The 21,711-nt window shown below is 34.9% G+C and overlaps 3 protein-coding genes and 1 pseudogene across 8 annotated transcripts; 3 read left to right on the top strand and 1 right to left on the bottom strand.

The window, feature by feature from the left end:
• Positions 1-7,487: 7,487 nt before the first annotated feature.
• LOC143304977 (uncharacterized) lies at positions 7,488-9,351 on the top strand. Its single transcript, XM_076627527.1, has 3 exons — positions 7,488-8,604; positions 8,699-8,987; positions 9,210-9,351. The coding sequence occupies exons 1-3, from the start codon at positions 8,522-8,524 to the stop codon at positions 9,213-9,215; spliced, it is 378 nt and encodes a 125-aa protein (XP_076483642.1). The 5' UTR covers positions 7,488-8,521; the 3' UTR covers positions 9,216-9,351.
• A 47-nt stretch (positions 9,352-9,398) lies between these two features.
• Positions 9,399-11,330, top strand: LOC143304978 (katanin p60 ATPase-containing subunit A-like 1 pseudogene; annotated as a pseudogene). The gene is made up of 3 exons (XR_013061650.1): positions 9,399-9,503; positions 9,717-9,916; positions 10,067-11,330. The product of XR_013061650.1 is annotated as a katanin p60 ATPase-containing subunit A-like 1 pseudogene (transcript).
• A 418-nt stretch (positions 11,331-11,748) lies between these two features.
• On the bottom strand, positions 11,749-14,396 carry LOC143304976 (survival motor neuron protein-like). Of its 5 annotated transcripts, none has more exons than XM_076627524.1 (6): positions 14,352-14,396; positions 13,051-13,233; positions 12,811-12,925; positions 12,124-12,421; positions 11,924-12,003; positions 11,749-11,855 (listed from the first exon to the last, which is right to left on the bottom strand). In XM_076627524.1, exons 1-6 carry the CDS (start codon positions 14,379-14,381, stop codon positions 11,797-11,799), a joined length of 765 nt encoding a protein of 254 aa, XP_076483639.1. In that variant the 5' UTR covers positions 14,382-14,396; the 3' UTR covers positions 11,749-11,796. The 5 variants fall into 5 exon arrangements, with proteins under 5 accessions (XP_076483639.1, XP_076483641.1, XP_076483637.1 ...); XM_076627526.1 differs by lacking the exon at positions 14,352-14,396 and adding an exon at positions 13,900-13,918; XM_076627522.1 differs by lacking the exon at positions 14,352-14,396 and adding an exon at positions 13,414-13,881.
• A 1,697-nt stretch (positions 14,397-16,093) lies between these two features.
• On the top strand, positions 16,094-17,320 carry LOC143304984 (omega-amidase NIT2-A-like). Its single transcript, XM_076627533.1, has 3 exons — positions 16,094-16,272; positions 16,664-16,832; positions 17,107-17,320. The coding sequence occupies exons 1-3, from the start codon at positions 16,189-16,191 to the stop codon at positions 17,238-17,240; spliced, it is 387 nt and encodes a 128-aa protein (XP_076483648.1). The 5' UTR covers positions 16,094-16,188; the 3' UTR covers positions 17,241-17,320.
• Positions 17,321-21,711: the final 4,391 nt, after the last annotated feature.

Raw genomic sequence — 21,711 nt, 5'->3', positions numbered from 1 at the left:
GATGAATTTGATAATTTATCCTCATAATATGCAATCCGCTTTTAAGTGTAAATCATAATTAACAATTTCTGTTTGATCAAATATGAAGAGCGGATAAATCGATACGCTTAAATCAATATTAGAATTTCTTAACATTTTTATCAAATATTTTAGCACTGTAAAAGCGTCGTAGTAGAGAAATATTAGGTTGTTCCAAAAGTTTCTTTCGTTTTATAAGAAAGTAATAGATGTACAACATTTTTCGTTTTATATTATTTTATTGAATTACGTGTGGTCCACCTTTTTCCAATTTAATGTAAAATAATATAGAATAACATAAAACAAAATATGTTGTGCATCTGTCATTTCTTTATAAAACGAAAGAAACTTGGGACAACCTAATAGAAATTTACTTTTATTATCCATTATAAAAATGGATTATTAATCCTCTAGGAGATACGAACAATATAATTGCAATTAATAAGGAATAAGTTAGCATAACTTAAACCAGCTTTTGCAGAAGGCTATTAGCTAAAGATGTTTATTAAACAATGACAACATGAATTTTCTTAAGTACCCCATTTGGTACTTAATCTACTTCGTAAGTACTGTGTGTCCTAGCCTTCAAAGGATGCAATTTTAACCAGAATGTTTCACATTACTTACCCGTATTATTTCCTTGTAATATAATTTATATTTACATTATCTACGTTACGTTACATTCTACGCGTTAATGTAATGTGATTTTTATTTCTAATCGAAGTTATTCAAAATTTGTAGTATCTCAATAAAACATTAACAGCCTGCAAAAACTTCACGGAAGCATTAGTATCTTCGAAACTATTGAATTCAAATGGCTAATATTCCTTAACAATATACATTCGACGACGTTTATCGAGAGAAGTATGTGGCGTAATAGTTAAACTTTCAATTCATATACATATATCGTTTATGAAAAAGTAGTCATTCTGCTTTTGTGATCTGTGACACACTATAAATTCTCATAAGCTAACTAACGCCTAATCTTCTGTAACGTATTAATATAATATAGGTATGTATATCTCGACTTTGAGCAACCAATTGGTGCTAAATAAGCTTTAGTACATACTTCTTACACGTAACAAAAGACCAGTTAACATCTCTGCTCTTAAAAGAAAAACGAAAGAAGCTCTGAAAAGCTGCAGAGTTCAGGTCGAATAACACCAGCTCAGATAAATGACCCTCTAACTTACCTTTGTCCTCATCGACGTCAGTGATTTTAAAGCTAGTTATAAAGTGCACTTCTCAGCCAGCGTCCACGGCAGTCAATATTATTTAACGGGCCTTAACGCGATGTAAAAAGGGAAAAAGGAGGAAAGAAGGAACAGGGAAGCAAAGAGAAGAAACGAATTTTTCATTTTCTCGAAACTGGATCAAGTTTCAGGCTGCTCGCCAAAGAGTCTGTAGCTAACGAGACAAGATTAGACAAACCACGCTTTAAAATTCCCACAGAACTATAATAATCCTCGAAATCAATACGATTCGTCGATCCATCGCCTGATTAAAAAATGAGATAGGATGAAGCTCACTAGTCGGCCTTTGAACTTTCAATAGCGCTTACGGCTCGTATACTCTAGTTTGAATGCTACAATGTAAGCCAAGTCAGCTGTAACTAGCGTTCGCGTGATTGTCGCTATCTATTATTCACGCGTTACACGTTCACCAGACAAACGCGTCTACCGGTTGACATTGTTTTCTGTCCTGAGTTTCAAAGCAATTATGTTGCTTCGTGTAATCAAATCTCGCCAAACTAACGATAAGTTCTTGTTTGATCTTACACAGTTATTAAAACTATACAAGTTAAACCAATCTAGCCTAAACAAGTAATGTCGTTATATATTCTTTTTTAAATCTATATATTGTTTAATAAATCGTGGTTAGGATATAGTAGCTGACAAAAATATTCGGACAAATATATTTGTAGAAACATTTTAGGAGTGTATTATGCATAGTGGCATTATTTAATACTGTACTGTGACTATCATGGTCGTGTTGGTATTATTCGAAACTAATCTGAAAATCTGTGTGGAATTTGTAAGATATTTAGTACGAGTACTGTGCATTACTGATATGTACACAACCGAGACGAGATAACGAAGGTACTGCTCTCCATCGTTCATCGCTACGCGTTGCTAATAGCAACGTATAATGCATATATATCTCGCAAAGACCATAAAAGTACCCAATGGAACCACGTTTAATATTTGATAATAATGTCCCAATACAGTTTCGTCATTTTCAATTAATTAAACACGACCCTCTCTTTAAAAATTAGAAGATAAAATACGTAATACAAATCTACTCGAAATCTTTTAAACCTTACGGACGACCTTACGGACCTTACTTATGGTCTTTAAAAGCAGCAGGGATTAGCAGAATATTAACTGCGAATTTTTCTTGGACCGCAGCATGCAATATGAAATATGGTTATTAAAATGTACACTGAAAATTTCATATCCATAAGATACTCGTGCTTGTAGGACCTTGAAAATGAATTCTTAACCCAAATAGTCGACCGAGATACTCGAGAAATTTTGTGAAGCTGACGTCAATACCAATATGTACCGTCGTTGTGCTATTATTTCGTGATAAGCCGTATTGATTGCACTTCCATTTCACGGAATTAATTTTTCCACACAAAAAGTGATAACGATAATCGAAAAAAGAAAAATATACTACCACTTTTCGTATCAGCATACACAAGCGCACTCGATTTTACACGAGTATACAATTTGCAAATTCGACGGAACGATCGGATTTAATTATTTTTTCGATATTTCAGGCATCAAGTTTTATTTACACATCGAACGTTGAAATACGGCGAAATACAAAATGTACAAACCACTCTGGACATTAATTAACTTTAAACGTTATTGATTAATTAAAGAAACCAACCATTGTGTTGATTTTTACATTTTGAAAAATTGTTATCTACTTTTGCTTTGTTTAAAAATTGAAAAAAAAATACTTTTATTGTAAGTCACGAGTATCTCTTTTATTTATTTAAACTTTAGATCAAATATTACAATTTATAAATATATCATTTATTTAGATATACTTGTAATATCTGTTTTATAAGTTTGTACAACCATTTATCTATTTATCTATTTTATTTGCACATAATCTTTATAGACTGATTTTGTAAAGAATAAAAAATTGTGATTCTATTTAAAAACGATCGTGTCAGACTCAAGTGATAAGCGATATATATTTCAGCGATATATATATATATTCAGATTTCACCATCACATAAACGGTGCTATTGGAAACGTTTCACAATAGACGTCTTATAAGCGCCTGCGATGTCCGTCATATGTAAAGCTATACCACTGAATCACGGCCGCCATTTAGTGATTAAGGTCGATCACTTAGAGTTGTTAATCCGACATAATGGCGAGCAATACATCGAAGACATTATTGGAAACACAGTTACAGTTTAATTTCATTGAGCTTATTTGCAAATAAATGTGTACAATATATTTTAGAGGTTTTAAATATTATTGCTGACTAAACTTCGCGTCTGCGCATCATCTTTCTTTAACTTTTTTTGCATTTCCTTATCGACGCATGAAGACGAAATGCGTAAATTTTATTATTTATTTAAACATTACTATATTGTGCTCAAAGTAGCGGAATATCGTTCTATTATCAATATATGAAGAACTAAAAGAATTAAAAAAGAATTTAAAAAATATGTAGTTCAATCAATACTTCGTGTATTTTTCTATCTCCACAAGACAATATCCGGACCAGTTACGCTTACAGTATCAACAAAGATTTGTCCAGCCATACGGAATAAGTCGTACTCAGTAGTTTAAAAGTATTAACCGCACGAACTCCAGAAACACTTTTGAAGTAACTTTCGAACCAATAAATCCCCGAACTAAGAACTGTCATATTTCGTCTCTATTTATCGAATATTGTGAGAAAATGCAAAAAAAAGAAGTTAAATAGAAAAAGTACTTGGAAACTTAAAAGAAAAAATCTCGAAAAATCTCTTAATACTTTTTACTGTCATCTTGAGACGCACCATATGTTAAGCTTCTTCGTAGTTACAACTTTTACCGCAGATGTAACGAACTGACAAATGCTTCGAATGGCGCGCGCGCGTCAACGCCTACACTTAAATTTTAAATAAATGTTTTTAAATAAATGTTTAAAATAATACATTAAATGTATTAACTTTCTTGCGCAATTTCATTTAATTTCTTACGATATGGAGGGTTTAATTATGTTTAAGATATCTATTTGAATCTTTTAAATTCGAAGTTTTTTAAAAAATTACCTTAAACTTTATAAAATTAAATCGTTTTTCCACTTTGTTGTATCATAAAACAGTTACTTAAATTCAAACCTTACCGTCGTCTTAAAATATTCTATATTTTCCTCGTCTTAAAAAATCTCCCTACAGAAAGAATAAAGAAGAATAAATTCCCATACGTTAAATTTCGCGTGATTGATGGAATACATAACGATAACGAGAACTAACTAGCGACAACAAGCAACCATTAGCAAGGACAACTGGCGACTATAACTGTCGTCTCTATGATGTATGGTGACTAAGGAGAACAGCCAGCAACTACGGATTACATGTAACAACCAACTGCCCCACTTCTAAAAGGCAACTAACTTGCAAACCCTTTGATGGTTTCTGTAGCGTGATATACCCCTTGAACGTGGTTAAAGAATGTGGTCGTCGCTGGACGGCGGTTTGACAGCAGAGCGATCTCGCCAATTCAAAGCTTGACATTACAAACTACCGAGAATCATTAGGCTCGTTATCGAGCATCTAGCTTTCAGAAGGTGCTTTATCATATGATATGACTTCACGATATTTTTATAGCAAGAAGAATGGCCAACCTCTAACAAAACAAATTTTTACTAAGTGCTGCATGTGAGCTGCAGGCCGGCCTACTAGGGAAATTTGACGAATGAATAAACTAAAATATATACGAATATATTCGTTATATCATAAAATACCCGCATTATGTTCTCTAACACCATAGAGGAAACTAAATTTATATATTAAAAAATTGGAATACCTGTTATAAGAGAGTTAATTAAATTCTAACCTATCGATGACTCCATAAAAACCTTTATTTCCTAAAAATGTATATCTTCCAAATTCTCCTTAGAAAGTATCATAGAGAAAATATGAAACCTGAAAAGTACATCACGCTGATGCCTCGATCAACCCTCGTGCTTCGCAGTCCATGTGTCCGAGCGATGAATTCCTTCCAAACAAGGAAAAACCAAAGGGAGGTCTTCTTCGAAGGACGTGAGAGGGTAAGGGAAGCAACGGGAACGATGATCACGCGATATACTGGCGGCGTACGTATAGAACGGCTGTTGCGAGAGAGTTCGCAAGAAACAAGAAGAAAAAAGGAATCGTAGGCCGACGCGACTATACGCTGTCGACGGACAAACAGCGACTGAGCCTAACTGAAACGAACTCTGTCGCAGTATGAGCACGGGCTACGTTTGCGGGTCGATCGAACACGTTCTGCGTCTCTCCTCGGCACCGGCGTCAAAACCACCCCCGACGAGCGCAACGCACTGGTGCACCTGCAATATTAACCACTGGTCTTTCCTTTTTCGCGCGATATTATATCAGCACCTATGATACCATTTCAAAGACCGCAATCAAAACATTAAATACCGCATTAAAGCCATACAATAATTCGCAATATTCATTCGTAAACGTTATTGTATATGTGCTTAATTAATCGTTATTATGTTTCGAATGATTTACTACCTCGTATTCCATAAGCAGATATATGGTTCATTTTCACCTCAAGTACGATATAATTTGTAACAAATATTTATAATTCACAATGTAAAATATTTATAATTCATTGGAAATATTTTTCTATCACGGTATAGTGGTCAAATTTCACATAAATCACAAACATATGGTAGTCAGAAGCTATACTCACGACATGACAAATCATGAAGATGTCATGAAAAATGGAGTCCGTCCATATATATTCAAACGCAACGAACAAGTTCGAACTTTTCGAGAACAAACGATTTGTTCGATAACATCTGTCGCGAGCTTCTCTTCCTTTAACGATAACAATTGACAACTAAAGCTCGAGAGGCTCGTAAGGATGAACAGCGACGAGTATCTAGAAGCTATGTACTTACCTGGGCAAGGAGACTCCAACACCAAGGACGTTGGAAGTTTCGAAAAGCGAAGATGGAAACTGAAGTAGCACGTCAGGTCAACTCCGGCGAAAACTGCTAAAGAAAGAAAAATCCAACTAATTTGTTTCCAACGATAAAATGAAATTAATTTGTTTCACAAATTATTAACTGGATATTATTAAAAAATTATTCAAAATTCGCTTGATTGATTCACGACCCGGGACATTTGGGTCGTACCATTTTGGTAATGGACGAAAATGGCAGAAGGAAGAACGACCGTTTTTTTCATATTTCTCTTTCCCCGGGAAACGATGGAATGCCCGAGCACCTTGTTTCATTTCTTCTCGACATCAATTTCAATCTTTTTAAACGAAATATAATCTGAACGATGAAAAGTTCATTCAAATAATGCTCCGCGCCAGACACTCACGAAAATTAAGAAGAAACATGGAAAATTCGCGAATAAAACGGATTTCTTTGTCCCAGTGAGATAATAAACCTCGTTCACGTATTGGTTTTTAAAATCAATATATCCACCAATGTGCACTCGTTTAACAAGGGTGATGGAACGTGCCAAAAATCTCTCAAGAGGGTCTTGGCAACGGAAGAGTCGAAAACGTCACAATTATGAATGAAAAATTCGAATAGTTGCTGATTTTACAGTCGAAACCGATAAAGAACTCCAGATATTCCCCCAATTAATTTACAATAAATTCGCGAAAATGATCGATTGCTGACGTCATTGTATTCTAGAAAGATTGTAAAACGATAAGAATTTATTGAAAAAACTTATATTCGATGATAACACTTCTAATAAGAGTACTAAGAGGAGCGATTCTGTACTCACCTTCCTGCCTCGAAGTACCGAACGCAATTAACCGTCCGCCCAGGATGGAACCGTTCGGAACTTTTGTAAGTCACTACACGGCCGCTGCTTATGGTGGAAATGTAATAGATATAAGTACAGAGCGCGTGAGCGAACTAAAAACGCGATAGAGAAGTAGAGAGAGGATGTTCCGTCCTTGTCTAATGACGCGCACTTGTACAGGAAATATGTAACAGGGGTATACGAGCAGCGTCAGTGTCCACTAGTGTGCATGCCTGATTAAACAAGGACAGGAAGTATCTATACATGGTGTTCTCTTTCTATTTCCATGTTGCATCCATCTTACTATACAGTACACACACTCAGCTATTCTATCATTATATTTGTGCGTTGCTTATGTGTGAACCAAACATTTCCATGGCAACAAATCGTTTGTCTCTTGTTTGATGCTCGGTTTTCAACGGAGTTGAAAGAATTTTTTAAGAGAAACGTAATGGACGGGATGTTTTTAAAGTAATAAACGGAAATTCTCGTATCCATTGAGAAACGATAGGCGATTTGAAAGTGTCACTATGAACGGTGATTTATCGATGCAAGGTAGTATGAATAAGATATTTTATAATCTGCGAAAAAAGGTAAGGAATATTCTAGATTTTAGATTTTAGAATTTCCACGTCACAGACGAGTGTGTTTTGTTATTTGATTTGTAATATTGCTGCAGTTCTCTTAATAGCTGTTCGTTTCATGCGATACTCGCACATAGTATCTATGACTTTTGCTTCTAACAATTTTTATAATTAGGCTGTATCAAATATTTTTAACGTTCGTGTTTCATGAAAAATCATGTGTAACTCGTTGAATTCGCAAATGTAACAAAAAATTACATGAAAAAACTTATATTATTGTAATGAAAAAATAATTATATTAGGAGGAGAGTCGTATTTCGGAACGTCATCGGAACATATTATACCTTGTATGTGATTATTTGGAACACAATGGGTGAGTATATTATAATTAAAATATATTCCTAGTTCCAATTCTCTTGAATAGTGTCAGTGACCAATCGAAATAGAAATCAGTGGACATCGTGGAAAGAGAAGGCGAAACCAAATTTGAAAATTCGACATCGGTAATTCAGTAGTTAAGAATAACTCAATCGATAATGTAGATTAACTAGTTATAAACAAATATATGAAATATAAATTCAAATTATTCTTATCCATCTAAAAATTGGAAATTAAAGAGCAGAAGACAAGAAATTATCTTCGAGGATTTATATAGTAAATACATTCTTTTGCCTGTATTACCTAGAGATAAAACAGTTGTTTGATGGTTATCTTATAGTGTTCAGTCATTGCGAAAAATATTTTTAATCGGTTAAAAACTATAATTAATTAAAAACTACATTTCTTTAGGTATATAGACATTAGCGATGTATTATTCCGGGAAGCTCGTCTATCTCCCGAACATCGGGTCTGCGACAACATCGATTTGGAAATTATCGTTGCAGAGTATGAAAATTATTACAAGATGAAATTTCAAAAATATCCCATATTGTGTAAGAAAATAACTGGAAGGGAAATGACGAGGGAAGTGACAAATGCAAGCAAAACGTAAGAATTTAAATTATTTAACGATATTAAACGGTATTCAACGTATCGTATTCAACGTATCGTATTCAACGTATCGTATTACAATATGATCCAGTGTTTGTAGAAGTATTGAGACAAAAGCCAAATCTGTTAGTAAACAAGCGAGAAGTGAGCCTGTGAAAGAGACGAATCTACAGCAGAAGATAACTGATGACAATACGAATCATATTAATCTCGGAATGACAGTGACGTCGATATTTCCCAATGAGAGTGATGGACGTTCATCAGAAGAGCTATTTAACGTCCCAATGGAACAATCCATGCAATCGAAGATATTGAAATGCATTGAAAAGCTTTATTCAGATAATCCGGAATTACGAAAGATTGCTGAGGACATCTCATGCGTAAGTTATTTTCGATTAATATACGTATCGTAAAGCTTTTAAACGATAAAATTCCAGTCGATAAACCGTTCAACGTATATCGACGATGACGTGATTTCAGTAACGCTTCAAATACCAAATTACGTAACAATTACTTAATATAGAGAAGACGCCATTTTATCTTTGTATCGTCACAGGAGATCATAGTAAACAAATTAAATGTACATTGGGATGACGTTATAGGCCTAGAAGAATGTAAAACCGCTGTTAAGGAGGCCGTTGTGTATGCCCTTAAGTATCCTATCTTTTTTGATGGCCCGTTTTCCCCCTGGAAAGGTATTTTGCTGTACGGCCCACCTGGTACAGGAAAGATACTCGCATTCTTTTCATTTCTGTACGTGTTTACAAGAAATATACAAAACAGGGAAAACGATGTTAGCGAAGGCAGTCGCGACAGAATGCCATTGCACCTTTTTTAACATAACTGCCAGCTCATTGGTCAGCAAATGGAGAGGCGATTCCGAGAAGTATATACGTGTAAGTTGCTTTGTCTCTGTAAGTTTCTTTGTTCCTTTGTCTATGAAGGAGAGATTCTAGGTATAAAAAGATTTGATTTTATTTTTTGTCATTTATATAGAAATAGAATAGTTGTTTGGAAAACGAAATGATATCATATTCGTGATGAGGCAATGAATTTAAGGAATTTCGAATATAATATTTAATGAATAATACATTTGTTAAACTGAACAGGTTTTATTTGAACTTGCCTATAGTCATTCGCCTACAATTATTTTTATCGACGAGATTGACTGGATCGCCACAAATAAAGGAGACTGTATATTGTCTGAACCTGCAAAGAGATTCAGATCAGAACTTCTTTCTAGATTGGATGGATTAGTGTCTAATGAGAATTCTAATGTAGTTCTTCTGGCTACAACTAATTCCCCTTGGTACGTATATCACGTTATTTCAATGTTTTCTAAGTAGAAAATATCGTAATATTTCTCCAAATTCCAAATATGTTATTGTGTTGTTTGAAGTATTCCTTCATTATTATTAGTATAATAGAACAATAATATTTATTGTAAATATGTTATTAGGGACATTGATGCAGCTTTACTCAGGCGTCTCGAAAAGCAAATATACGTATCATTACCCAATGAAGTTGCTCGACTTGGTATATTCAAATTATACCTTAGCAACCACTTATTAGAAAATACAGACATTGTAAACCACATAGTAAAATGTACTGAAAGATATTCTTGTACAGATATAAAATTGCTTTGTAAGCAAGCGTGGCTACTAGAAATAAGCCCGATATGGAGGAGACTTGAAAAGAAAGAAACACCTGTTACCACTTTGAAATATGAATTAAAAAGTTATGAAATATTAGCAAAATTGTTTAAAAAAATGTCACCTACAGTTATGCAAATAGATAAATATGATACGTGGAACAAATAAATACGCAATCGTAAGGACAGATATTGAAAAATATAAATAAATGGATTATCGTTCGAGAAATCATTCGCATGTGTGTGCATGTGTGTATGCGCGCATGTGTGTGCGCGCATGTGTGTGCGCGCATGTGTGTGCGCGCATGTGTGTCATGTGTGTCATGTGTGTCATGTGTGTGCGTGTGTGTGCGCGCACGCGCTATAGGCTAAGTTTAAAATATTCGGTTGTATTATATCCTTGTATTATATATGTCGGAGATGAAAGGAAAACCGGAGCCTTCCCTTTGCAATTTTGAGGAAGCCTTCTAATGCTTTAGCCTAGATTTTATCATAACTGTAATTAAGCAATTGTCATTTGTAATTGTTTGATATTTGTGAAAGCGAAAGTGGGTTCGAGGTGACAACTGGTCGCCGAACGTAGCCACGGTCACGGGATAAACGTTTTGCCTGACGAAGGTGTGGATCGGTTGTATTGTTCTCCCTAGAAATCACATAGAATTGTACTTTAGAGATGTCGATATAATGGGACACACGTTGTATTAGGAATCAATCTCCAGACAGAAACTGCCTAGTAACGGCGTTTGAATCTTTCTCGATGTTTCCAAAGAGTATACAACAAACTTTTGACAGAAATTGCCTAGCAACAACGATTGGAACCTTCTCGATGTTTCCAGCGAGCATATAACAAACAAATGCAGTCGTATAGCGAAAAAGATTTTCATCAGATATTCATTCGTGTGATCGCCTTGGAAAGTGATACATCGAGCAATTTACCGAGTGTCTCAGCAATTGTATTTTGTGTTTAAAATTATTCTACACATAGTAAAGAGTTATCCCGTTGACCGTGGATTCGTTTGAACCCCGGAACATTGTTAATAGCGTTAATTAAATTCATTATTCGTGAAACCTATCAATCGTTAATCTCATTATACGTTAAATTCATTATTCGTAAGACATATTATTCGTTCCTCTTATTGTTCGTTAAACTTATTAATCTTTAATCTAATTATTAGTTAAACTTATCGTTTGTTAATCTTATTATTTATTAAACTCATTATTCATAATATTTTGTAAAATCTTGTTTATTCGCGTAAATATATTCTCTGTTTCGTAAAACAATGGCTAATTCAAACGAAGGATCATTACGCGCCTTAAATGCTAATGATAACCCGACATATATATGTGAGTGTATTTTATCAAAAATATGTTTTTTATGTTTTCTTATCTTAGTAATTATTTTTAAAAAAGTCTTAAAGTCTTATATGAAAATAAAGCTGTTCTTTATTTCAAATAATTGAAGTAAATAAATACAATGAGTTTTATATTTTATTATATCTTATATTATTGTTATATTGTTATTGAAAAAATTGATATAATCAACAGTTCTTCCTGTTCTCTTGATTGTTTCTTGCTTGTTTCAAACCATGATAATAACCTACAAAAGAAATAACATAGTCCATTGAAAATTTAATATACAATAAAATACATATATGAAATAATTACCTGTGTAATATACCATATAACCACTAATATACCATGACATCAACATACTTGAAAGTGCGTCTGTATCATTATCTGGTAATCTAGTACATTTTATTAAAATTTCGTATTTTTTTTCCAAATAAAATGTTAAACTTATTCCAAATTACTTATTAATATTAGAAGTATTCAGCATTCCATTAGAATTTTTAAATTGTACTTACTTGGCCATTAATTGTGGTGGTAAAGGAGGTGCAGGTGGCATTATATCAGTCATCGAATTGAAAGATGGTCCCGGTATGAAGTGATGTTTATACGCATTTGCTTCTTCAGAGTCACAATCCATTTTTTCTACATTATATTTTTTCGAATTTACATTTGTAGAAAAATTAGTCTCACAAGTCTCATCGTTCTCTTCGTTGAATTTCTCTTCCAAAGCTTTCTTTCGTTGTGCTATTTGACTTTGCAAACCTTCTGATTCTAAAAGAGAACTCAACTCGACTTTCTCTGTATTACCATAGCCTAAACACAGAGTAAAAAAAATTTTTGTCATTTAATAGAATTACTGAATGCCATTCAGTTACTGTCCTTACAGGCAATGTATTAGAATTTCCCGTGCATAAATGTATATGTATAAATGTTTGCCTTGATATATGTAGTAATAATCACTCGTCTAATGAGGAGAATTATATTCCAAGCAGCTAATAATGAACAATAAGTAACATGCATGTTTATGGTTCATGACCCTATATCCCACGGGTCTCCCCATAGACATTGACAGGTACTCCTGCCCAGTTAAGGACCTGCTGAATGACACTGTGATAGACTATGCGAAAGCCTTTACTTCATATATATATATGTATTTTTAGTACATTTCTTAATTGACATAACCATCATGCTAAAGGTATTACCTACAAATTTTACAACACACGTGCCATTGTTTTCGTAAATTTTTGATATTATAGCTTCATAAATTTCTCCATCCTCTGAGTATATTGCACGATAAGGTGCTCCTATGATCCATTTCTATAGAGAAAAGATGTGTATACAAATAAATATAAGTAAATAGCAAAATAAAATAATTTGCTTCTTAATCAATATATTTAATAATATTCTGTATCAAATTTGTAATATTCTATCAAAATCACAACCTTGTGTAATTTACTTGCGTGTTTAGGCTGCTTAAGATTTTGTAGGTTTTCTTTCGGTTGAGAATTTCCAACATCCATTCCCATTCGCTTGATAACTTCTTCTTTTGCTAAATTTATTGCTTTATCATATGCTTCTATTAATGCACTATCATCCCAAACATTATCATTGGCTGTGTCTGTATCCTTTTGAGATAGCAAATTATACGTTATTAATATTGATACAAGTATTTTATTATCAAACTATTGCAAATTATCATATATGTCATTTTTCAAAAATTGACTAAAAGGTAGTGGATACTGTTAATTACTATTATGCTAAAATCTTGTACTAAAATAATGTTAAAACCATTACGTTTCCATTACCATACATACGTTTCCATTTCCTCGTATAAAAAGAACATTCATATCATCTGCCATTTTAAAATAACATCATTTAAATATTGAATTTGCTTCTGAAATATTAATTTGTCTCATTTCTTTAACTCTAACACATTGTAAACAATGATGACATTATACCAACTATAATACTAAAAATCTATTCCCCATTCATTCGAAAGATTATTTTTTGAAGCAAGGTTAACATTGAATGTTCCCAAACTTCAATAACTGTATTTTACTTTCTTTACAATATCTAACAATATATTAGAATACTATAAAAAAATATTGTATGCACAAGAAACTGTTTATAGCGAAATAGCAAAAGAATTAATCACATATTATAACTAAAACGAGATTGTTAAGTAGATTATATTATACTGCATATGCGTTAGTGTTTCAGCTGGTAAATATAGTTTTTATATCTGAAGATAAATAAGATTTAATTCTATAAAATTGCATAATGAATTATACATCTATCTATTACTATTCGTATTTCCCCTTAGTTGTATGTTGTCAATAGCATCAATCACGAACATATAAATAAATATAGAAGAAACCGTTCGGAAATGGAAAGGGAAAAATGAACATGGAAGACAAGAAAGTTTTCTTCAGGTTTAGCGTATGCGTGATACGCTTTGAATGTCTCAGATAAAGATAAAGATACTCTGCTCATTTCTATTTGTTCCGCAGAACGAGAAATTTGTTGTCTTTCATATTGGTTTTTACCATTCAATTTTTGGGCAGTTTTCCCTAGCGAGTGTCGGTCCCTGTTTGATAAAACCAGACCGTAATTTATACAGATATGTATTATAGATATATATTTGTAAAACTGAAATCAGATGAAATAAATGTTGCCTGAGGTTTTAAACGTTTAATAAAAACAATATTTCATTTGGAAAAAAATGTAAGATATGTAAAATTACACATTGATCATTTTGCTGGTCTTGTATCATAAAACGTGTGGCCCGAAGAGCATGTCACGACCGGCATACTTCAAATCCGACGGACTGACGATAGAGATAAAGATGTGGCGGCACTCGGCGACAATGTATATCGCTGAACCATCATGAATGAACCATCAACATCCCAACGGTCCTTCCACCGAAGGTTCTAGAAGAAAGAGCAAGTGGCAACGATCGCGGACGCCTAGCAAATGCATGGACGGTGGGGATGTTGAGGGATGACAAAAGAAAGTAATCGGATCCGATCGAAAGTAAAATCATAAGAGTCAGTCTTAGAAAGTCACGCCTGGAGTTCGGACGTAGATTGTAAAGTGTATTGATGTTAGAAAAAAAATAAAGTTTTCTTTTTTTATTTTTTTACCTCAAATTCCTTTTTTATTTTGTTATTTTACGTGACAACACCATCGGCACCTGGATGAACCTTGATAACTCGGCCCAGAGGCCAATGCATGGAGGGAACGTTGTCCTCTCTGAGGATGACGATTGTGCCCTTTTGGATGCTGTGTCCACCCTTGCTCCATTTATTGCGGTTGGTTAGCTCGTTCAAATACTCCTTATGCCAGCGGTTCCAAAAATGTTGTTTAAGCTGTTGGATATGCTGCCATTTGGAGAGTCGGTTCGATGGAATGTCCCTGAAATCTCGATCACGTAAGCACATTAATGAATCGCCAATGAGGAAATGTCCGGGAGTGAGGGCTAGGAGATCATTTGAATCGGTGGAGATAGGAGTTAGCGGGCGGGAATTGAGGACTGCTTCTATTTCTATGATAAGAGTATTACGGTGTTAAGCTCATATGTTTCTGTTTCTCCACTCGCGCTGCGCCATAATATCCTTTGATATTTCCGATCCTCTGGTCGTACGAGGAATTGCCGATACATTTTCTCGATGTCGCCAGTGAGTACGTACTGATGAGCGCGGAATCAGTGGCGGATCGGTATCAACAGGACGCCGACAGGTCGAGGCATCAACGCGGCGCAACACCTCCCGGGCGATCCGCGGGTACCAACCGCCAACACTAGAGGGCTACGACGACAACGAGTCTGTCTGTCTAACTCGCTAGCGGTCGAATATAAGAGCGATTGATATAAATACCGCACCTAGCGAGACTCCCTCTACGTCTAAGGCAGGGACTATCGGGCATAGCCTTACTGACGAGTCCACCGGTAGTCCCGGGACGAAACGCACAACTCTCCCTCTCTTTTCGTCCGTCATAAATCTAATTAATATACAAAATAAATTGTGAATTGAGTCGAAGATATAGGATTTCCCCATTTTCATGATTATCGTGATTTTTGTATAAATATATTTTTTAAGATACTAATAATTAGGTACTTATAAATTAGTATTATCAATTATTTTGCATTTATAATTCCGCCTCTAGTATAAGTGTTAATTGAAAACTAACTTTATGTTTCAAAAAGTACTAGCAAAGTCGTTGAGTAACAAGCCACTGATGCTAACACAAATAGCATTGTCGTAATTTAATATTTCTAAATATTCATTTTTCACTTTGAACCTGTAGAAACAAGTTATTATATATACTATTAGCTAAGTAATTGCATATTTAATTAAGTCGAAATATAAAACTTGGTTATTTTGATAATTTAGAAAATAAAAAACTGACAAACATTTCAATTTAATTTATGGTTGGAACAAAAGACAGTTATTTTTCATTAATTGAAATATTGCAATGCAGAGTACTTTCCAAAATACGCTGAGAGTATTCCTGATGGTGAAACGAGCGTTGCTTCATCGAACGCAACTAAAGAAAACAACATCTATGTAGTTGGTGGTACGATGCCTGAAATAGAGGGCGATAAATTGTACAATACCTGTACTATTTGGGGTCCCGATGGAACTTTGATAGCAAAACACCGAAAGGTAAGTAATATATTCCTTTATGGCTTTGAATTTGAAAATATTGGGGTGAAGAAAGTGACTCTATCTAGGAATAATTTAGGAATATACATATGTACATACGTATACTGTAACCAATTCTATAATTTACGGTTTATAAAATACGTTATGATACGGTAAACGCCCATTTTTGTTGTAATGTGTTTGTTGTTGTATAAATTTTTCACATACGAAAATACTTATTTTTCTCCTTTTTAAACATTATTAAATGATAAGATTTTTTAATAAAAGAAAGTGATAAAAACGCTGTCAGTTATTAAATAAAAAATAATTAAAGTTTAGGAGTTGGTAACTTTGATATTAAATTACAAAAGTTGCAGCAATAGAATTAGCGACTACATTTTTATGTTATTAGGTACATCTATTCGACATCGACATTCCTAATAAGATTACTTTTCGAGAGAGTGATTCACTCAGTCCTGGTAACTCCCTAACGACGTTCGATGTGAAGGGCTGCAAAATAGGTATTGGCATTTGCTATGATATTAGTTTCGAGGAAATGGCACGCATTTATCGGAACAAAGGTACAGTAACTTAATCGATCAATACTTAACTAGCAAAAAATTAAATATCTTTCTTAAATATATTCTATATAAAATTAATATAATCTGTAACTCTGTATAAAAAGAAGCTTAATTTAAAAAACCAGTATATTTGCTGAAAATGAAACAAATAAAAGAATTAAAAGCACAATAAGAGGACTGTCCTCGCATATTCAGAAATGATGGTATGTGAACCGTGCAAGTACGAAGTTAATTGGTATTCGGTGGCTTCATATTTCCTGCTTCTCTGGGTTAGGTTGCCAAATGCTGATATATCCAGCGGCATTCAATATGACCACTGGACCACTGCACTGGTCATTACTTCAGCGTTTCAGAGCGAATGATATTCAATTATACGTTGCCTGCATATCACCGGCTCGTGTTCCTTAAGCAAGTTACGTCGCATGGGGACATACACAGTTGACCAATCCCTGGGGAAAGAATCTTTACGATTTAGAAACTCAAGAGAATATGGCAGTCACCGATATCCAAAAAAAAAAAAAAAAAACTGGCGAACCGTGTGTTACCACAACGAGACACGCGATGCTATTTGTCGCTTTAAATTGTGCCGCAACTCGTTTTTGAGATCTTTGCCAGGGGAGCGTTAAAATATGCTGAAAATATATTTCTGGCTTTTCTGGATTTTAACTGAAATATGACAAATAACGTTGTAAAACATATGTACTTATGACTTACAGAGTAATTGAGTGTACAAAATATATAGTATACAAAATAGCCAGCGATTTAGGGCTTTAAAAGATCAAAAGGAAAGAAAAGAAAAGAAAAGAAGAAAGATAATATGTTGTGGCAGTCTAAGTTGATCTAAGAAAATAGATAAAGGGAGGGAGGGGCAAAGCTAGTTAATCTGGAAAGAATCCAAGCGTCAATTTCAAGCATTTACAGAGAATCAAGCGGGCTGGTTAAAGTCGTGAGTTGAGCAATTATCCCGCGTTAGGTTCAATCAGGTTAGTCCCACGCGAAATTGATCCAACCATGCGAAAACGAGTGTATTCTGATTTCTGTCGCAGATACTTCTGGCTAGTGCAGTACCTACACGGTGGTTGTTGAAATAGCCGCTTCTCATCTATTTTCCGCAGCGCGGACATCATCCTTTGATCCCTTACGACTAACGAAGTTTTCGAAGATGTACGGCAGTTTGAGATTCTACTTGAAAATGATCATGATTGCGGTCTGTGTGCCGTCTGCTCTTCTTTTTGTCCTTCCGTTAAAGACTGGTAAGTTGATACTGATTAATTATGCGATAGAAACCCTCTATAATTGCTATAAAAATTCCGCTAATATAATATTCCTTCTTTCTTGTATCTGTCTGCCACTCAGGTCGTTTTACTAATTGCAATAAGTAATTTCGACTTCTTTGCGCTCTCTTTTAACGCATTCGAGACCGAAAGAAATTCATATCAGTCAGTAGGCAAGGGTATAATATACATATTTTATATATAACTTATGTAGTAATGTATGTATCATGTTAATTTCATATTTTTTTCAATATAGAATTATTATATATGTCGGGTTTACATTAGAATTAGGGTTAGGGGCGTGAAACGAATCTTCGTTTGGGTTACACGTTGTCGTTATGCAATAGAGAAGACATTGACTAGTGCAAATACGATTATTACAGAACCGGACAAGTAACCGTGGTAGTTAGGTACTCGAGAAACTAATGACAATGATCCTAGGTTCAATAACGAATCCGTGGTCGACGGGATGATAGATGAACGTACTCACAAAATCGAAGTCGGACGCGTAATATTCACTGATCGTAAAGAGTTACTCCTTTCATCAATGAGATCGCGAGCGAGAATGCCTTTCCCGTCCCGATGATGCCACAGAGGAAAACTATAATGGGGTGTGTCTAAGGATACGAGATCATCGGGTTCGTCGAGAAAAGCCTTCGTTCAGAAAGTAAGGCAAATTGGCGTTGCTGCTAATTGGTCAATCTCCATATCGGTGGTTAGAAAAAGATGCTAGCCGCCCTCGAGGGAAAGTTGCTAGTGGGAGACGCCGCTCGTTGAAAAATATGTCTCCCCTATCTTCCCGTAGTTGGGACAAAGACTGTTTGTCTGTTTGAAGGACTTTAGTTAACTAAACCTTAAGATTTATAACGGGCCCTCGGGCTAGCCGAACATGAGACGCATCGACATCTGGCAATCATCTTACTCGAAGAATATGGTCTGCGTGTGGCGAGCCACGGGACAGAAACCGTTGGAATGTTTACTGTCGCGTGTCGCCACGAATATTTCTTTTAAGGAGAGCTATAGAATTACTCCATACCTTTGTTAAACAAAGCGTTCATCCCGTAACGGCGGCTACGTTCGGCGACTGACTGTCGCCTCGAGCCCAAGCTCATTATCACAACTCTCGAACAATTACAATCGGATTGAATAACTACAATTGTTCAATTACAGACTCCGGTGTTCTTTCATCTCCGACATATATATATTTTTTACATTTGTAGTTGCGCACAGATTTTATTAAAGAAAAGTGTTAACAATATGTTTTCATGATTTATTTCTCGCGACTGACTTCCATTAATCCCTAATATTCCAGTCGCCATACGCGTGTAAATCTAACATGGCTGCTCATAAATGTCATCAGTAAAGTTATAGTGACGGGTCTTTAGTTTTGCTTGATATTGAAGTAATTTTCCGTCTGCCGCTCGTTTTTCCTTATTCTACCGCAATTAGAACATTTATTTATTAATATTGTTTTAAAGTGACAAAAGTATTGTTCGTGTGAATATACGTATAAATATATATATATATATATATATATATATATATATATATATATATATATATATATATATATACGTATTCATATGCATATTTCTCCTGGCAGTGTAGTATTCATACGAAATGAAATGTCAATTATTTATTTATCCTTTACCGGAATGTAGGCTAGTTTTAAGTATGTATCTTGGATTATCGATTTGAATCAATAATGTAGAATGCGCATACATTAATAGTAGTTTAGTTTAGAATATAATTTATATATTTATATATAGACATGCATGTTCCGTAATATAGTTCTTATTTTATAATTCTTTACCGGAATGTAGGCTAGTTTAAAGTATGTATCTTAGATTATCGGTTTGATAGAATTCGCACCTATATATATATTTCTGACAATGTAACCTTCATTTCTTTAATAATACAATATTGTATGTTTTATGTATTCGTTAAACTATTAGTTTTTGACTTCATGTATACTTATATTTCATAAATTGATAATATTGTATTTATTGCATAGTATTGGAAGCACTGTCTCTAATATTTACTAGGTTATTACATGTTCGGCATATATGTTTATACTTATATGTAACTCTCCAAATTGATTGATTGAAATATATTTATATATATATATATATATATTCCTGGCGTTTCAATTATTTTCCCCTTTTGTAGTTATTCTTATTTCCTGGTTTATTTAGAATTATGTGTATATGTATTTTGTTTATTGGTTGGATCCGTTAATCGCCCTCGTTTTGTTAATCCTTCCTTTCGTTTCGTAGTGCCGTGTGTTCGTTTGTGAATTCAAATCCTTATTCGCGTGTTTTGTATAGAATGGTTTTCTTGTTCTTGTTACGGCGCGTGCGGAGCGCGGACGTGACATCCCCGCCCTTGGAGTTCAAATTTCCAAAGGAAATTTGACTGATGGTATCTCTGAGTTCGCTCAAGGCGGACGTAGATGTCGTTGGTAGTTGAGTGACTACCGGTGTTATCGATATCCCTTGAGGTTGTGCTGTTTGATCATCGATATTTCGTCTTCTTTTGAGGTATAGTAGCGAGTGGGTGACTGAGCCGCATATTGCTCCTAATAGGGCGATTCCACATTCGTAAGTTTCACGTAACTGGTATCCGTGTGCGGCTATATCTATTATTGTTTTGATTAGTTTAAATATTGCGAGTATTCCAAATATTGCTGCACTGACAGTTCCAAATTCCATAAAACCAGTCCATAAGCTTGATACGGTATTTTTCGCTATTGTCGTTAATGTGTTTTGTCCATCATTCCCAGGATGTTTACTGTTCCAGGGACGATTGTTTTTCCTGTTGCTCCTCTGGCCAATGCGTTCAAGACTGCAGATTTTCTGCCGGGAACATGACGTGGTCCCGTAGTGCATCGAGGTCTTTTGGGTATACATTCCGCTCGTGGCCAACGACGATGGTGCTGAATATCGCCACGTTTGGCGCACGTCCGGGCGGAGTTCCTGTGGTGCGATTCCTTTGCCAAACGGGTAGTTCCGAGTAGCATTTTGTTGTATGTCGTACCTTTACTTGTACCGGAATGCATTTGACTATATGGACCGCTTCTCCTGCGATCAATGTTGAGAAATGTTAAGTTGGTATGATCGCTGCTTACTACAAGCTAAGTTGGTACGACTTCTAACGACGCTCTTTTGTCTTAGAAGTCGACCACGTTGTTCTATTGACTTGGAGATTCCTGTGTGGTAAGACGTGTTATAAGACTGAAATATATTGGAGAAAACGAATCTAAGTGAATCGTTATTTTATAAACCCAAAACCTTATTAAATAACAGGTTATGGGCCCAGAGCAGTAAACTGCGGGGAAAAACGGTATTATTTTTTTGAGTTTTTTGTGTTTTCTAAGACAATCCGAGAAGAGACCACGCCATGGCCGATCACGACAAAGTAAGTGATGTGAACAGCGATATGAAGCCGGTCCTAAGAAAGGGGAATTACGAGTATTGGAAGACAATGACGGAAGCCTCGCTAATTTTCCTGGGTTGCTGGGAGGCAATAGAACCAGGATTTACGGAAGCGCAAAGGCTGGACCCAGAATGCATGAGGAAGGATAACATGGCACGTGCATATCTTTT

This window comes from Bombus vancouverensis, unplaced genomic scaffold, assembly GCF_051014615.1.
Source record: "Bombus vancouverensis nearcticus unplaced genomic scaffold, iyBomVanc1_principal scaffold0069, whole genome shotgun sequence".
In the NCBI taxonomy this organism is placed as follows: domain Eukaryota; kingdom Metazoa; phylum Arthropoda; class Insecta; order Hymenoptera; family Apidae; genus Bombus; species Bombus vancouverensis.
Note: the sequence above shows the minus strand (reverse complement) of the source record. Positions and strands in the feature narration are given on the sequence as shown.